The 18,880-nt window shown below is 39.0% G+C and overlaps 1 protein-coding gene across 1 annotated transcript; it reads right to left on the bottom strand.

The window, feature by feature from the left end:
* Window positions 1–7,204: 7,204 nt before the first annotated feature.
* On the bottom strand, window positions 7,205–18,880 carry LOC139721614 (acetylcholinesterase-like). Its single transcript, XM_071632945.1, has 10 exons — window positions 18,719–18,880; window positions 16,857–17,042; window positions 14,817–14,979; window positions 13,991–14,068; window positions 13,215–13,333; window positions 11,130–11,297; window positions 10,005–10,453; window positions 9,168–9,362; window positions 7,798–7,979; window positions 7,205–7,320 (listed from the first exon to the last, which is right to left on the bottom strand). The coding sequence occupies exons 1-10, from the start codon at window positions 18,878–18,880 to the stop codon at window positions 7,205–7,207; spliced, it is 1,818 nt and encodes a 605-aa protein (XP_071489046.1).

The following is an 18,880-nucleotide window of genomic DNA, read 5'->3' as shown; positions in this document are numbered from 1 at the left end:
ATTGATTTGATTTATAAATATCCACACTTATTTTCTGCCAAAACACTGAAGAATGATATTACAGGGATGATGTGCCCGAGATGTGGTACATAGAAGTGTAGCATATAATAAAGATATTTTATGATATTCTTTATATTTTAGATGACAGTACTCTATTTTGCTCAATCTGAACGGTTTGTGGATGAATATATTGTACTTTTTACATAAAAACACAAACCACGATGCTACATCTTTTCCTGGTATAATTAACTGGCTGAGTGAAGTTTCAACACGCATAATCTCGAACATTAAAGTTTTTCTTCAATGTAGGATTATAAATTCTGTACCATTTCACGAGGTGCGAAACAACGTTACAACGAAATTCGTGATACAACGCACCCGAAGCTTGTTTAGTGTACGACAGAAAATATCAAGAAAGGTATTTTCCCGTCCATATACGCTGTAGATTAAATAACATCCACATTGGCGGATCCAGAGGGGGGCGCAAGAGGCGCACGCCCCCCTTTATTTATCGTTAAAAACAAAAGAAATAAAAAGAAAAAAATGAAATGAAACCCGGAAGTGGCACCAGAAATATTAGTTGCCTCCCCCCCCCTTACAGAATTCCTGGATCCGCCCCTGATACAAGCCACTGAGAAGACATAATATAAAACATTTTCCCTGATTTGAATGAAAAGTAAACGAAAAATATCATACGTTGTATATTCATTTTTGTAAATATATCAGTATAAGCTAAGCATCATTTTTTTGACAATTGTGATTAGCCACAAACAATGAGTTCATAAACGCCTACTGTAAGTATGACTACGAACGTGATTTTTTCGTTTTTCAGCGTAGACGGATTTTGATCAATATCCCTTACAAAACGCATGAAGCATACTCTAGTTACAGTAGTAATAACCATGAGAACAAGGTACATGCGACTGGGTCATTATTGGACTTGATGGACACTTCTTGCATTCTTCATATTTACGAAAACGTTTACGTGTATCCTTGGGATTCAGAAGAATTTTTACAAATAAGAAAGAACGAAGAACACAAGACAAATCTGGACTTTTTGGAGCCATAATGATGCGACAATGTTAAAGTTGATACTTTGCATTGTTCGAGTTTGTACACTCCTGCCATATTCGTGATGATGATATAATAATGTGCATTATTAAATAAAGTATGTTATCAACATAACAATGTGTGCATTGTGTCTCTGCTTAGCATCAGAAACCGCTGTAAATATTTTACATTTCCTAACTGTTTTGAGGCGGGCCTCTCCGGCGTGTATTCTTATAAACTATAGGATGTCTACATTTCTTGATTTATTAAGAAAGCTGTCGGGCTATAATGTATTATCTATGTAGCAAATATCACACCCAGTAATGTAATTATAATTTTGACAAGGCTGCATGCAGGGCTGGGCATTTTAAAAAGACGATTGAAATTACGTGATTATCTACTTTTAGGTGCTTATATTCCAGAAATAACAGTTACCCTGTCAGTAGCTCCTCAATCTGTTTGTAATCGATCTCCAAAATACCCTTTCTCTTCATCATCCTTGTTATAATTATGGTTTCCAATATATATATATAGTTGTTTTGAGAGGTTCATGCTTATCAATAACGATACATTGTCACATTGACAGTCATCTTTTCAACACTTTGTTAGAAGAGAAGAATAAATCTCCTTACAAGAAATAATATCTCTCAACAAGGACCTGCGCATCCCAGCAAGTGATTAAGGCAACTATATCGCCCTCTACATGCGATATCTGCAGAGGAATATTAAAGGGAAAGTACAGTTTTGGTAGAGATGAGAATTTGGCTTTTAACTTTTTGCGAGATACCAAGAAAACACTTATGATATAGTACACAACATACCATTTTAAGAGGAATTCAAAGTTTATTTGACGAAAATCGGGTTTGGAATGACTGAAACATCCAAGAACAAAGTAAAACAAAGCGATCGTAATAAAGTGTGGGTCCCACACTTTATTAGAATCGCTGTTTTTTGATATCTCAGCCATTTCAAGACCAATTTTCATCAAATAAACGTTGAATTCCTCATAGAACTACATGCTCTTTCACATTTTATAAGAGGTTTCTCATTATCTCACCAAAAAATTTTAGAAACCTGAAATTAAGTCTCAACCATAACTGTACGATCCCTTTAATACATCGGGGATCTTGGAGCTATGTTTCCTCTGATAGCTGGTAAGTACAATATCTGTCTGTCTGTCTGTCTGTCTGTCTGTCTGTCTCTTTCTCTTTCTGGTACTGTTTTCTGATATATATGACATGTATGCCTGTCTGTCTCTCTTCTTCTTTCTTTTTTCTGTTCACTTGAAAATCGAATTCAAAAGATGTAGTGTAAAAGTACATTTCTGCCATCCGATGGGTGGGTGGGTAATGTTCTTTCATGTGTGTGTGTGTGGGGGGGGGGGGGTCCTTCTCTATTCTACAATGATAGTATAACAAGAATATTTCTTTTTGTATTATTATACACGTACAGTTTATATTTCCCTATATGGCTCGCTACACGTAAGTGTTGATGGACAACCAGATAAGGTTGTCCGTTTGATGACACGGGTTTAATTTACAATTTTATTTACAAAATTAATAACATTACCACAGGAGGCATTTTTTTTCCTGCGGTATTTTTATTTGACTCCTAAGTTTTTACTCTTGATATATATATATATATTTTTTTCTTTAAGTGCTTGGTCTTTGTGGCCATGATGGTGGGTTGTACATGTTCTCTTATATATGTCTCAAGGATAAAATCAGTTTTGCTGATACATCCCCCCCCCACCACACACACATACATTCTGAAACACGTTCGTACTACATCACAAATTATTATACTGTTCCCGAATCCAACTAGCTGTAACTATACTAGTAGATGTTCTCAATGGATTAATTAATCGCATATACGACAAGTTAATCATTTCTATATGCTGACTCTTGCCATCACATTCATGATATCAAGTCTCTAAAAAGAATATAATAAACTTATCTCCCTTTTTGTTTCTTTATTACCTTTCTATAATATGCATTGTAAAACATTATCGTGAGAACCAGTCACATGTTATACTGAGAAATAGGCATACCTTTAACGCTCACCCTTCACCGCTCCAATGCACTTTAAAGGTTCACACAGGAGCCACATGACATCTTTGTTGTAAACATATTGTATATTGAAATAATGCATAGTCTTGATTGACATAATCAGCAAGCTGAACATTCATCTACAACAAAAGTGTTCAGTGACGTGTATATAACCGCCAAACAGATAAAGTTTCAGTTTATAGAATGACCTTGTCGACTCCTTCAAAGCACGGTCGCGAATCACGACTCTGTAATAAGCGTTGGCCCAAAATAACTTGCGTATTGTAAACTTTTTTTTTTGTCCAGAAGTTGCTTTTGTTGTATAAATCTGATTGTGTATATTTCATGCGTGCGATGTCAAAGGAATATGTTTGACTCATGATCAGGGCTGCGCAGAAAATTCCCAGATCATCCAACTGTGTGTGTAGGCGGGTGTGTGTGTGTGTGTGTGTGTTGGGGGGGGGGGGGGAGTCATAAGGAGGAGTATGGGTTCGTGGAGAGTTCGAGATTAACGGACATGTAGGTATACAGAATTTGCGAGTTTCGGGGCGGGGACTATTATTTAGCTCTCATGCACTGTATCAAAGAGCGAGTGCCGATATTGGCAAAATCATGTTCAGTTTTCCTGCAAAAAGTAATTTTCCCCCTACTTTAAAGGACAAGTTCACCTTCATAAACATAAGGATTGAGAAAATGCAACAATATTAGTAGAACACATCAGTGAAAGTTTTAGGAAAATTGGACAATCGATGCAAAAGTTATGAATTGTTTAAATTTTTGTGTTGGAACCGCTGGATGAGGAGACTACTACAGCTTGTGAGTCATATGCGTACAACAGTATAAAGAAAATATAAAAGAAAATTCAACATATTTTCACTTTTTTCGCATAATAAAAGAGCAATTGACTTGCCTCTTTCTAAAGGCAGGGGAATAATATTACCCATAACATTTATCGGTAACGAGTCAGGGGAATGTGTACTTTTTTCAAAAGATGGAATTTTGTGAAATTCTCTTTATATTTTCCTTATATTGTTGTACGCATGTGACATCTAAGTTATTCATACACTGCAGTAGTCTTCTCATCCAGCGGGTACTGCACAAAAACTTCAAAAATTCATAACTTTTGAACGGATTGTCTGATTTTCCTCAAACTTTCAATGATGTGTTCTACTAATATTGCTACATTCTCTCAATCCTTATGCTTATGAAGGTGAACTTGTCCTTTAAGTAAAGGCTCAAAAGTGAAACACTTTCAATTAGCGCATTCTTTCCTAGATACTGTAAAAGACGACCACTCTTCTCCATTGACTCTTCCATCATTTCAAAAGATTATTCAGGACAACTATCTTTCTGGGAAGACCAAAACATTCTTTCTAACAGCACAGTTTGGCTTTATCAAGCAGGGCACAACCACATAGTCCTTTAAAATACTTGAGACCTTTAAGGTTGCATGGCGGAGCCAAAGTCAACGGTCTCTAGCACTATACCTGCTGGACTTCTTGAAGCATGTTCGGCACAATCAATCACGAAATGCTTCCGAGCAAACAGTAGCAATAAAGGAATGGGGGGGGGGGGGGCGAGGGGGGCTCTAGTGCTTTAATGACCACCCGACATAAACACATGTGTAAATCGTTATGGGCGTGCAACATCACTGAAGGTAGTTGTATGGCCTATCACAGATCTGTGTTTATTCTTTGATTGGTGTATCTTTTTTTTTTCTAAATTTCTTCTTCATCAAAAAAAAATCGAATGACTTGATGATTGTTGAATTACCACTCGAATACAATGACAGAGCTATAGCTTTCCGTTTTTTCAATCACAGATGCAAATAATGTCCTCTATTACAATCACTTTCGATTAATCATCAGGGGCGGATCTAGCTTTTTTCCAAGGGGGGGGGGGGGTTGAGGGGCTGAGCTGGGTATTGCGAGGGAGCGTAGCGACCAAGCCCGAGCGAGCGAAGCGAGCGAGGGGGGGGGGGGGAGGGAGATTTTTCATTTTTAGGGTTGCCAGCTTGCGATTTTAAGCATACTTACATGCTCTATTTTTTTTCTTTTTTGCCGACCCTGGCTCCGCGGTCCCTGGGTTTGTGATGTCCCAATGGCGATGCAGAGCATCGTCCACAAGGCGATGTCTGTGAGCCGCGTGGAGCCGCGTGGCGTCGCGCCGATTTTTTTTTTTTTTTAGCTATTTGAACCCCGTAAGTGATGTTTTCCTGGCATCTACTAACGTAATGGAGAACATAAAAAGCAGTCCATGATATTACGTCTTATTAGAATAAGATGAAATAAGAGTTTAAAACAGGCGCGCCGGAAGCAGTTTTGGATTGGGGGGGGGGGGGCAAACATTGGAGGGGGCTCAAGATTAGACCATGCATATGTTACACAATATACACATACACACACACACACGCACAGGCACACACATCTATTATATATATATATATATATATATATATATATATATATATATATATATGTAAAGTGGCGTACGGTGGGTCGAAACATGGGGGAACCATAAAGTAATTTTGACGGTCTGTATGCTTGTGCGTGTGTGCGTAAGCAATAATGGGACTACAATACATTACGGAATGTGATACATTCAACAACGCAGTCATTGAGGAACATTGTAAGTTTTCCTTACATGGATTATGGAATGACGGTGTGAAACGATCGACAAATTATATACTGTCAGCAACATAAGGTGAATGGCATAACAATAAAATGCGAGCGAGCGAAGCGAGCGAGCTTGAAAATTTTGATATTCTGCAGTTCCAAAACTGGAGTTTTGTAGCTATATATTTCGTTTTGGAAATAAATGGGAGCGCATCGGGCGCAACTGCTGGCAATTATTGGCAGCAACATTAGGAGAATGGCATAACGATTCAATGCGAGCGAGCGAAGCGAGCAAGCTTGAAAATTTTGACATTCTACAGTCCCAAAAAGGGGTTTGTAGCTACAGTGTATCTTTCACTTTGGAAATTAATGGGGCGGCGCATCGGGCGCAACTGCTGGCAATTACTGGCAGCAACATTAGGAGAATGGCATAACGATTCAATGCGAGCGAGCAAAGCGAGCGAGCTTGAGAATTTTGACATTTTACAGTCCAAAAACTCCCGTTTGTAGCTATATCTTTCGCTTTGGAAATTAAGGGGGGGGCATCGGGCGCAACTGCTGGCAATTACTGGCAGTAACGTTAGGAGAGTGGCATAACGATTCAATGCGAGCGAGCGAAGCGAGCGAGCTTGAAAATTTTGACATGTTACAGTCCAAAAACTCCCGTTTGTAGCTATATTTATCTTTCGCTTTGGAACTTAAGGGGTGGGGGCATCGGGCGCAACTACTGGCAGTTACTGTCAGCAACATTAGGAGAATGGCATAACGATTCAATGCGAGCGAGCTTGAAAATTTTGACATTCTAGAGTCCAACAACTGCCGTCGTAGCTATGTTTTTCGCTTTAGAAATTAAGGGGGAGGCGCACCGGGCTCAACTGCTGGATGCGAGCGAGAGAAGCGAGCGAGCTTGAAAATTTTGACACTTTACAGTCCAAAAGCTGCCGTTTGTAGCTATATTTTTTCCCTTTTATTCATATATATACATATTTATTTTATTTTCTTTGTTTATTCATTTATTTTTGGCAGCCCAAGGGGGGGGGGGGGGGTTTAAACCCCCTAACCCCCCCCCCCCCCGTAGATCCGCCACTGATCATTATGCAACAGCACTATTCCTTTCAAATATTATCATAATATAGACATTTATGCGTACATCATTCGATCGTCTTTAAGTCAAAATACAAACTCGTTAACCTTATAATCATACGGAAAATTACCTCAAAAGTTGCACTCACGGGTACTAGTGTGCAAGAAGTTTCAACCCTCATTTCAGAGTGAGGTACGCAAATGCAGAAAATATTGCTCTTGTACAATTAAGTTAAGATGCGTCTTTAACTGTCACGCCATTTATTACGATGAATACATTTGGTATAGTTCACGGCTGTAACAATTCTACCTTCAGACAGGGAATTTATGGTTGTTGATTTTTGAAGCTTTTTGAAACCGTTTCTTTTACATCAAAGCTGTTATCCAGTGTGCAGTCGATGTATGGCTTTAGTTACAAATGGCGCCATTCTTGTAATCTTCAAACGTCTGCTGCCACGATGCCATGTCGTCCTTCCAGCCGGCATAGCCTTCCCGCCACTCCTTTTCCTCTTCACCAATGTCACCTGCAAACAATGAAAGGAAAAGGAGCAATCTTTGAACTTTCGTGGATCAACAGCCATACTACCTGAGGAAGTTACATTAAAAGTCAAGGATGGTATCAACAAGGTTACAATACAGATACAACCACCATCGGTTATGCTTCGTTATTACGAAGGTGCGTTATTCCGAAAACGAAATAAGGTTCGTAATTCCGACTATTCGTTTTTCTTCTCATTTTCGGATTAACGAACCTTCTCAATAACGAATCTTCTGAATAATGTTACAATTAATGTTCCGATTAAAGAACGTGTACGTAATACGAAATTGTGTGTTTCGGGATAACGAACCTTCGGATCTAAGGAGCGTAACCCATAGCCCAATCTTGCAATACGACATGACAAATAGAGATCGTCACTACCACAACAGATTTTACACAACATGTTTCTTAATATGAGAGTCTAAGAGACATTCCCTTTTTCATGAGATATAAGTCTACTTACTCGTAAAGACCATCAAGGACGGGATATGGACATTCCAGAAGTGGCAGCCTCTGGCCCTCACAGCTCTCCCTACTCTGAGTTCAGGTGCCATCTCCTTGTGGTGGAGCTCGGGGATGGTGTAAGGGGGCCAGAGATCCCTCCCACTCCCCTCTGGTGCACCCTCGCTGGGTTTACTCGGATCTCTGCGAACAGTGAAGTCGTTATCTTATCAAGATCTAGAAACACTATTCGTATTTTACTCCATCACAAAATCCAACCTATAAGGGCTGTCCCTTTGGACAAGGCATGAAGCCGGGGAAGGATGTTTGCGGTCTCCTTTCATAGCTTTTACCCACTATTTCCCAAAGATGTTATTTTACATACTCTCTAAAAAAAAAATCGAGTGAAAATATTCACTCCTAAAAGAGTGAATACAAAAAAGAGTGAATTTAGAGTGAAATTGGAGTGAATTTTGAGTGAAAATGTTCATTTTCACTCGTTTTAGAGTGACCTCAGGGATCACTCCAAAATCTTCGAGTGATCCCTGAGGTCACTCCAAAATGAGTGAAAATGAACATTTTCACTCAAAATTCACTCTTATTTCACTCCAAATTCACTCTTTTTTTATTCACTCTTTTAAGAGTGAATATTTTCACTCGAATTTTTTTTAGAGAATACAATAATGCTGACACTGGGTAAGTTCTTGTATCACTGTATTGACAACGGAGTGCAGAAATAGAATTGAACTTAGCTGAACGCCAAGAAAACAAAAATGACAAGTAAGAATACCACGAAGCATTGCATTAACATTATTCGAAGTCATTTTAAAAACGCTTTGAAAATGTCTTCAGTCATCGACATCTATGAACGTGAAATTAATGATCATAATAGCAATATATAGAGAAAGAGAAGCAAATGAAAAGATAACAATTAGTTTGACAATACAATAAATCCTCTACTTCTGTTGCGTTTGAGGGTTGAAGCGATGGTCGATTTTGGGCATGAGACGACAAGACGTTCACGCTACAACTCTCGAAAAGGATCTAGGTTGTAATTCAAATTACCAAACTGCGCAAATACCACTTATATCCAGAAGCATGAAAAATATTACGTCTTTCCATTAGTTGCTGATACCGAATGCAGTTTGCGTTTGTTTTGTTGCATGACCGCTCAAGCTAATTAACGAAAAATAAAGAAAACATACATTATCATGTTTTGTTTGCAATGAGTCAACAAGATTGTATAACAGTGAACATGTTGAATAAACAAGGTTCTACAAGAGAATGACACTCGATTTTGTTCGGCTCAATGATTACCGGCAGTCGGTCCAAACAGGTCAAAAAAAAAGAGAGAAAAAGATAGACAGAAAGGAGAAGTGCTTGAAACTTTACCCAGATTTAACGAAGTTTGTCCAGAATTCCATGAATTTGACTGAGAGTTCATTTTCCTCTTCAGTCATATTGTGGCCCTTGATGTTGTAGAGCTCGTCAATGAAAGGTATACCGAAGACAAAGGTCAAGTCTTCCCCGTGCCCCGCCCCTAGCCAAGGCGTGGACGGATACGAGTCTCCGTACTGGAAGAAACTCCTTGAGTGTGCGCGGATATCAAGATATAAACAAAGATAATATATTTCACAAAAAGACAACAAGGATCTCTCTGTATTACACTTTTGAGAAGAGAGAGACAGCTGCAATTTTTGTCAAAATCTGAGAAACGATCGCACAAAAATTAATTATTCTGTTCAGTTAAGATGGGGGAGAATTCATTCACAGTCAGCGAATTATTGCTTTCCAGCATGTATAACCGAAATCTGCATTTTTCTGCGACACCTTTTCAACTCTGAGATAAAATACTCTGGACTTTTTTGGAAGATCTTAACTTGATGTTGACTTTCTAACATTTGTAACTACGATAACAAACTATCTAATTGTGTTGAGCAAAACACAGCGTTCTCGATTAAAAACCAACAAAATAAAACACAATATCAAAGCGTGGATGACTTGTTCATCAATAAAAACATCTTAGTTAGGAATCCTGAAAGCAAACCCTGCATAGTAATCACTTATAATTATAACGAACACGGTTATAACGAAATTTCAATTAACGGGGTAAAACGAAAATCATCAACTATCCTACTTTATCTGTTATCTCTAACGAAATTTCGATATAACGAAAGGAAACTGCCGGTCTCGAAAATTTTGTTGCAGCAGGAGTCGCCTGTATATTACTTTGATGGTTCGTGGGTCATGAAGTACTTGAATACGGGCAGGTTGGCCGAGGCATGGATCCGAGCAGTGCGGTCCATGTGGGAAGCAACGTCGAAATCGGTCCCAAAATCGACGAGTGGTCGGAAGTAGTCCGCCGACGGGTCATCGGCGATCGTCCAGTTAGCGTACTCCTGCCAAGCGGCGTCGATGAGGACTGCATCGCCCATCCCGTAGCTGGTCAGGATGTAACCTACATACCACTCGAAAAAATCGCGGCTGATTTGAGGCGGGGTGGGGCTGCCCACGTATCGCGGAAAGTAGGAAAACGGCGTCAGCGTGCCTTCGTCCCTGTTGAAACCAATGAGGAGCGGTACCCGGGCAAAGTCTCCCTTCTCGTAGAGATTTTTGGGCGTGTCGTCCAAAAATGTACCGTCCAGGGTAACAGGATATCCGCCGTCTGACCAATATATCTAAGAAAAAAATACATTGAATTGAGGTAAACAGACAAAAAAGAATAGACGTGGTTTAAAGTCAATATCATACCAAACACACACAAAAATCAAAAAAGAAAATATAACCAACAGAAAACAAAACTTGGCAAAAATTTAAAGAAAGTCTATATATTCAGTCATATCACTTCCTTTGTATTATATATGAGATACATGTAGTTTTAAAAGTTTTAAAAGGTGACATGACCAGTACATTGTGATAACAACAACAAACCACAACAGGCTATGAGCATACCTCTTGTACATCCATGCTAAGAGTATGTACGTGCGTACGTTAGTCTTATGGTACCGTCAATAGCATAAACTAGTACCATAAATATTTTATCATTGTTATAACCATTATTGAGTATCATAAATATTTTGTTATTGCTATAAAGAACGTTCTATTGTTTTCGATGAAACGAAATGTTACAAAAATACACGATGTATTATTTTCACATTGATTCCGATGATTATTACAATTTGAATGAATGAATTACATTGTACTTCACAATCATAACTGTGTCACCTAATAGGGTCAACGTCATACAGGATTTTACAATATACCTGATCACTAATAAGATATCAACATCGATGATATAAATGATTTTCAAAATAATATTAGTATTCATACGACTGATTTATTTTGATAATCTACCTCATCGGCAGCAGCTAAAAGTGCCATGCCATCTTGGAGTTTGAGACATTCCACCAAGGCATCGGAAGATGACGTGTCGCACCCCATGGCTACCCCGAGCTGTGTAGACAAACGCCGCTCTCTCTCGGGGTCGTCCAGGAAGGCCCAGAGATCGAAGGCACTTCCACTCTGTTTTTACCAGAGTGTTTATAGATGAATTCATTTAGGGTTGCATGAGGGGATGGGTATAATGTTCGTTACTCCGAAACGTCGTTAGTCCGGAAATGAAATGAGGTTCATTATTCCGAAAATTGAATCATGTATGTTATTCGGAAGATTTGTCAATCCGAAAATGAAAGAAGTGTTTCTTATTCCGAAGATTCATTAATTCAAGAATGAAAACAACAACAACAAACAACAACAACAACAAACAAACGAACAAAAAACTAATAACGGGCCTCCGGAATAACGAGAAGTTTTGATTTATTACAATTAACGAGTCTTCAGAAGAACGAAACCCTATAACCGCACGGATACTCTTTTCTAATAATGTTATTAATCATACCATTTTGTTTTCTGAGAGCATGGACGCACATGGTAGATAATGTATATGGTTACAGTGTCCGCATCATTTACTCAAGAAAAAAAAATTAAATCAGTACCAAAAAAGAAATGATGATAAAGGGAATTATTTCAAGTCCAACAGTAAGTGAAATAAAAATAGAGTCTGGAAATAACATGAATAGATCATATTAGTTACATTTAACAACACAAGCATAATGCCATCTTCATTAGATTCATATACGGATATGTGGGAGAAATGAAGTTACTTCACGTCGGTTTTGTCCACTCAGCAGATAGCTATACCACTATAGCTTACTTCATGAGATCTGTAAAATGTCTTGTGGCCTGCTAGCCATAAACTTCAAGTCAGCTTTTCTTTTGGAGGACGCTCATCAACCCGCAGTAATCGCCGGTCGGATGTGGAAAAAAAAACTAACATAGTTTACAAGAGAGCAGTTACCTCACAGCAATGTATAGCCATGCGATCAGTTGACATACTGGCTCATACTGTTTGTTTTACACGTGCACAGTACATTCAGGCCCTTGTTAAAGTCTTCTTGGTATTTGTCAGCGGTGACATAATTTGCAATGCAAACTTCCCTTCATAGTGCACATGAGATAGGGAATGGTAGAAGCCTTATACACGAAAGTTACATGCCACAGAAAGGGGGTACTGAGGATTCAGGAACAAACTCTTTTGGCCACAAACTGACAAACGGAAAAAATAGGAATAAAGAATACAGTTTGACTGCAAAAAAAAAAAAGAGAGGAAATATTGGTAATACTATGGATATAGAAAATATACAAACCAACAATTAATAGTAAAGTAGGTTTTTACCAAGGAGGTATACCTATAGGCGCCTAGATCAACTCCTTGGTTTTACATCGTCCCCCCCCCCCCTCGATCCCCAGCCAGACCATCAATCGTTATGACCTTGGATCAAACCATAAGCAGCAAGATGGACTCCAGTGGTCTGTTGTATGAAACTTTTTTTACCTGATAGAAACTCGGGTAAGCACTGAAAACTGAGGTTGGTATGATTCTGACATTGACTTCAAAACAGGAAAAAAAATCTGCTTAAAAGTAACCCAATTTTTCTCAGGTAAAAATGTTTTATGCAACAGGCCCCACATCCCCATTCCACCCCACCCTCATAAACACAAATCAAATAACGTTATACGCTGCAACTGGCCTTGATGCTGCAGTATATCGTATCTCACTACTTTACATTCTATATAGTTGCAAATGACGTCACTGACGTCATATGCCAGTATAATGATAATTGTTGTGCAACGCAGTTTTTCGTTGACACACGAGAAGATGGTGGTACTCGTATCAAACTTTTTCACATAAGTGCCAGCAGTAATATTGTTTTGATTTATCTGTGATGTACACTTTAAACCTGCTAGTGTAATGCATGACGAATGTACATTCACTACAGCTTATTACTAGTATCAGGTTTCTTACCTTTTGTCACAAAGCGTTGATGCGTAAATAGTTCACTACACTTTAATTTTTAGTCTATGCAGACTATTGCTTACCTGCATCATAGCCTGAGTAAAGTATCCCCGGCTAAGCTTGGACAGGATATGAAAACCGACACTGGACGAGCCTGCGCTTTCCCCGAAAATGGTGATCTTGTCCTTGTCTCCTCCGAAGGCTACAGAATGGAGATGGTAAAACGCGAGTGGCAGCCTTACGTTTCGCACTGGTCGCAGACACAGACTACCCATAATACATTCTCCTCTCTCTTCAGTTTATTATCTACGACGCAAAAGGTAACTATGGACATACTTTTTTTTTCTTTCCTCTAAAATGATAAATTGCACTGACGTTATTTTATCCTTGTTAACCTGATAACTATCACATAGGAGCTATACCAATCTTTCAACAAACTCTCCAACAAGTGTACGTCTGCTGAGATGTAGGATCAGGGAACTACCTTACTTCCACCTCCTGAAGTATACGCTTGTTTGATCTTGATTTTTTTTTTCCCTAAGGTCTCACAACAGAATAAGTAAAGTAGCCGACACATGTTAAGAAAAGATGAACAACTATTGGAGATAGTATACAGAAGGGGAAAAAATCACATGATTATATACACGCAACTAAAACATGCAATTAACCATCACAGTCTCCAGTGCAACATATCACTGTCGGCTTGTTGACTGATGGTTACTTGTCCACCCTGTGTCGTCATCTAAAGCTGATGTATTTCGATCCAAGTATCTTACAATAATTATATCAAAACATTTCAAAAAGACTCGATAATCCAAATTTGATCACAAACTTAAGATAAAAACCATTGTACTCGTACCAGCGATGTTTTCATTGATCCATTTCAGGGCAGCCACTTGGTCCATCATTCCAAAATTTCCAGGAGCAACGTCATCCTCTACAGATACAGGAAGGGAGCATGAAATAACAAATGCATCATAGCACCGAGGAGGCATATTAAGGTAAAGGTAACTAGAAAAAGAAAAACAAAATAGGTAATAAAAAAGAAGGAAATTGGAGAGAAATACAAAGGAGGAAAATATTTATCAATGCATGTGTTGGTTGATTCCTTTTACTTACTACCTGTAAAACATGATATATTCGCGGCATGAAATTTTCGCGAATTGGAGCCGACGGCCTTTTTTGTGGCATGACATTTTCGCGAATTGCCACTGGCATTCAATGCATATAGTGTAGACAAGAACTTTCGCGTGCATTTTAATTTCGCAAATCTTGACGCTCGCGAAATTCGCGAAATTAAAATGCACGCGAACATTCCTGTTTTACAGATAATGCAGGAGTCACGGAATGCAAGTTGGGGCTGCATAGGAATCCGGGTTCGTTATAAAAAAAAAAGTTGAGAAAAAAAATAAACACACGTATAGAAGCTAGTACTTTCAAGAGTTCTACCCTGAGATTATCCCCATCAAGTTTGGAGGGCATGGGGCAGAGGGAGCACGTTGAACCTAGATTACAGTATGTAGATATGTATTGGGGTGTCAAGCTATCGGAAGATAGAAGCATACTGCTCTCGCGATGCAAAACAAAACAGAACAAAACAAAATAATTCATTCAAATTCATGAATAAATTAGTTGCAATAAAAACAAGTCATACTTCAGATTGCATGGGGGGAACAAAATCTCACCTGTTGAAAACTGTGCAAATACGCCAAGGCGGTAATTTATGGCCACCATTATGACGTCGCCGACGGTTACCAATGGGATGCCACTGTAATCGTACGACATGGCCGTGTCGGCACTGAAGCTACCCCCATGAATCCACACCATTACAGGGATGCCAGTAGAAGACTGCATGATGGAATAATGACGACAAGAAAGGTTTTTCAGTGAAGATAATTCATTTGATCGTCTCCTCTGCATGAAAAAAAAAAGCACCACGGCCGTAAATCACGGCCATTTCTGCGAGCCTGAAGCAAGCCTGACTTAAAGGACAAGTTCACCTTCATAAACATAAGGATTGAGAAAATGCAACAATATTAGTAGAACACATCAGTGAAAGTTTGAGGAAAATTGGACAATCGATGCAAAAGTTATGAATTTTTTAAATTTTTGTGTTGGAACCGCTGGATGAGGAGACTACTACAGCTTGTGAGTCATATGCGTACAACAGTATAAAGAAAATATAAAAGAAAATTCAACATATTTTCACTTTTTTCGCATAATAAAAGAGCAATTGACTTGCCTCTTTCTAAAGGCAGGGGGAATAATATTACCCATAACATTTATCGGTAACGAGTCAGGGGAATGTGTACTTTTTTCAAAAGATGGAATTTTATGAAATTCTCTTTATATTTTCCTTATATTGTTGTACGCATGTGACATCTAAGTTATTCATACACTGCAGTAGTCTTCTCATCCAGCGGGTACTGCACAAAAACTTCAAAAATTCATAACTTTTGAACGGATTGTCTTATTTTCCTCAAACTTTCAATGATGTGTTCTACTAATATTGCTGCATTCTCTCAATCCTCATGTTTATGAAGGTGAACTTCTCCTTTAAAGTGGTAAAAATTTGCAACTAAATGGTTCGTACTTTTTATACTGTAAGAAAGTATCAAGCAAACTGCTAGATTATCGGATACTGTATCATGCAGGATCTTCGTATATAGCTTTCTTTTGATTCCTGTCCATAAGGCTTGGCTTCAGTCAGACTACCGGAGTTCTAAAAACACTTTGCTCTTTGCTCTTAATGAGAACGGATTTTTTTCTTCTTTTTCTCTTTTTGCTCTTCTGTGGATATGAATATTAGTGTGTTTAACATCATTATCATCATCACGCTCCTATATATTTCAAACGGACAAGTTAACTCATTGAAATTCTCGACTAACACGTGACAGAAAAAAAAAAAAAAACTTGTTCCAACAATTTTTCCACATCATTGCACTGTGTAGTGTTGCATCATGATTGGTATTGTCTTCTTTATCCAGGGTTAACTATTTAGTGTCGCCACTGCTATACCAAAGGGCTCCGTCATTATCATTACCCTATGCCAGGTACCCATTTATTCACAGGGGTAGAGAGGTACACGGTGTATAAATGTTATTCATCCTGTCCAAGGACGTAGGCTCTTGACGAGAGTCGAACCAGAAACCTCCACTGATTGATGACGGTTATTCCTTAAAATAATAAGAAAGATCACGGTTTACTGTAGAAGGCCTATCTCACTGGAGGAGACTTCGCCGCGACCGCCGTGACTGGCGTGACTCCTGCGACTCTCAAGACCAAGAAATGGCGACCAAGAAGGCGACTCGAAGACGAGGTCCGAGACGTCTCGAAACACGGTGACAATTTAATCGACAAGAAGTCTCGAAGACGTCGCCGCGACGTCTTCTATAGGTCGCCAATGGGTCTCAACAATTAGGTCGCGGAGACGTCTTGGAGACCTCGCGGACTCTAAAATGAGTCTCCTCGACTCATGGCCGTGACTAGGGAGACGTCGCAGAGACATTGCAGAGACGTCTCCGAGACTAGCTGGAGACTGGATAAAGTCTCGAGAAAAAAAAAAATCGAACATGTTCGATTCTCTCGCGACTCCCCGGAGGCCAGGGTAGTCTTTGCGACCATGCCGCCACCATTCCGCGACCAGCAATTAAGGCTCGCGAGTCGCCACCAGGTCGCCACCTATCTCCAAGCCAGTGAGATACCCACTTTACCTAGCAATTTACCTGCACTGGACTTGGGGCGTAAATGTTAAGGTACAAACAATCCTCCGACATCACGGGTACGGGCGAACTCTCGTACGGCGTCTGGAGACAACCCGGTGAAAACTCCGAAGCATTCCTCTCGCCGTCCCATGCCGCCTTAGGCTGTGGTGGGACAAATCGCTCCGGAGGATCGGCGTAAGGGACTCCCTGACAAAAAAAAAAAGAAAAAAAAAATAAAAAGAGAGCATGACTAACGGGTAACTCACTTAAGCCTATCCTTCAGGGACGTACAGCCCTGAATTTGCTTTAGCATTATAAGAACCACGTACAAGCCTATGACGTTCACCAAGATACAATCAACGTAGCTTTCCTCCCAAAGACGAGTAGGTATTAAGCCCTGTGTACAAGCCATGATCTCTGTACTTGAACACAGAATGATGGCATAATAATGATAATAATGACATGATGATGATGATGATGAAAATAATTATGATAATGGTATTTATGATAATGGCAATAATAATACTGATAATGATAATGCTGAAATGATTATAAAGATTTAGAACGCAGACAGTATATAAATGATATTTGACTAGAGCTCCAGATTTACTTGCATGTACAGATGATGTATACACTGTCAGAGACTGAAATACTATAGGCGGCTGGTGTAGTCGTCAACCTACGCCGTGATAATTATGTGCCGACATAAATGAAACAGTTCCAAAATCGCATTTGTTGGCGAGGACTTTCGAATAATTTTTAAATCTTAGATATTTACCTGTTCATTACAGCAGCTTCATGAGTTCAGAAGAGTGTCTTATTTTTCTTCTTTTTATACATCCGCGATGAAAAAAGAAGAAGATAGCATTATTGAAGTTGCGGCATCTATTTGAGTTTTCTTACTTAACCCTTAAAGAGTAGAAATGGATTAGACCCCCATAAGACGATCATGGGGTTACATGACTCACACTCGTCTTTTATCAGAATGCAAACACAGAAGTTTACACATGCAAGATATAACCCTGGCTCAAAACTAAGGCAGATTGGTCTGGTCCTTCCCAGTGTGACGTTCGTCAACACGCTCCCCAAATGAAGCATTTTGTTGAAATTTTCCATATAGGCATTTTGTCGGGGATGAGAAGGTAAGAAGTTGACAGGCATTATGCTAAACTATAGGCTATGTTATAGGCACCTTATTTAGTACACTGTATGATAATCAAGAGTTGGCGGTCTGGCAAAGCTCAAGAAGGCGAGAAGGCAACGTAACTTGCCGAGGAGGTGAAATGGCACATAATTGTTCTACAAAAAGGCGTCTGAATAATACGCGTGTCGTTACCAAGTCGCTTTTTTTTGTCCCACGTTTCCGCTTTAATATACATGCAGTGCTGATAAATAACACTTAGTATGCTGTTAATATTTAGAATGTTTTGTTTAATCAAAACATTAAGAAGAACATTGAAAAATACAGAAATTTGATCTAGAATCATTAGTGTGTGCAATTTTTCGATTTTCAAACCAACATTATTTTTTTCTTTAAAAATATGTTTTAACAGTATATTTAAGGCCTATGATGCATTTTGATTTACAGATGTTTACAACTGTGTACATTATGTGCTTGCTGGTAAATAAATCGATGTTTACATTAATTTTTGCCAGTGAGAGAATAACGGTCGATGGTAACAAAACCCGCTTTCCCTTATATCGGCCCAAACTGGATCAACAATATTTTCTACTTTCTCAACATAATGATTGCACGCCTTGTATCGATGGACACTTCAGAAGATGAAATTATTTTGACAAATATTCTTTAACTTCAATATGCACCCGTGAGCAGAATAATATTATAAATGAAAGAAGTGAAATCGACAAGCAGTCCCTCCTACCAGAAAGACGTCAATGTCACGTGATTTCCCGATGTACACGTCTTCGCTGAAGTGCACAGTCTTGCCAACAAGGATTCCCTCCTTGACTCTCACTTGAGGATTCTGGGAGTTAACCGTCACGAGGACACCGAAAACCGCCCAGATGGTGCGAAATGACTGCAT

Source organism: Diadema antillarum, unplaced genomic scaffold (assembly GCF_040938485.1).
Source record: "Diadema antillarum isolate AM-2024a unplaced genomic scaffold, OU_Dant_1.0 scf00000146, whole genome shotgun sequence".
NCBI lineage: Eukaryota > Metazoa > Echinodermata > Echinoidea > Diadematoida > Diadematidae > Diadema > Diadema antillarum.
The sequence above is the reverse complement of the archived record's forward strand: the minus strand, read 5'-3'. Positions and strand labels throughout refer to the sequence as shown.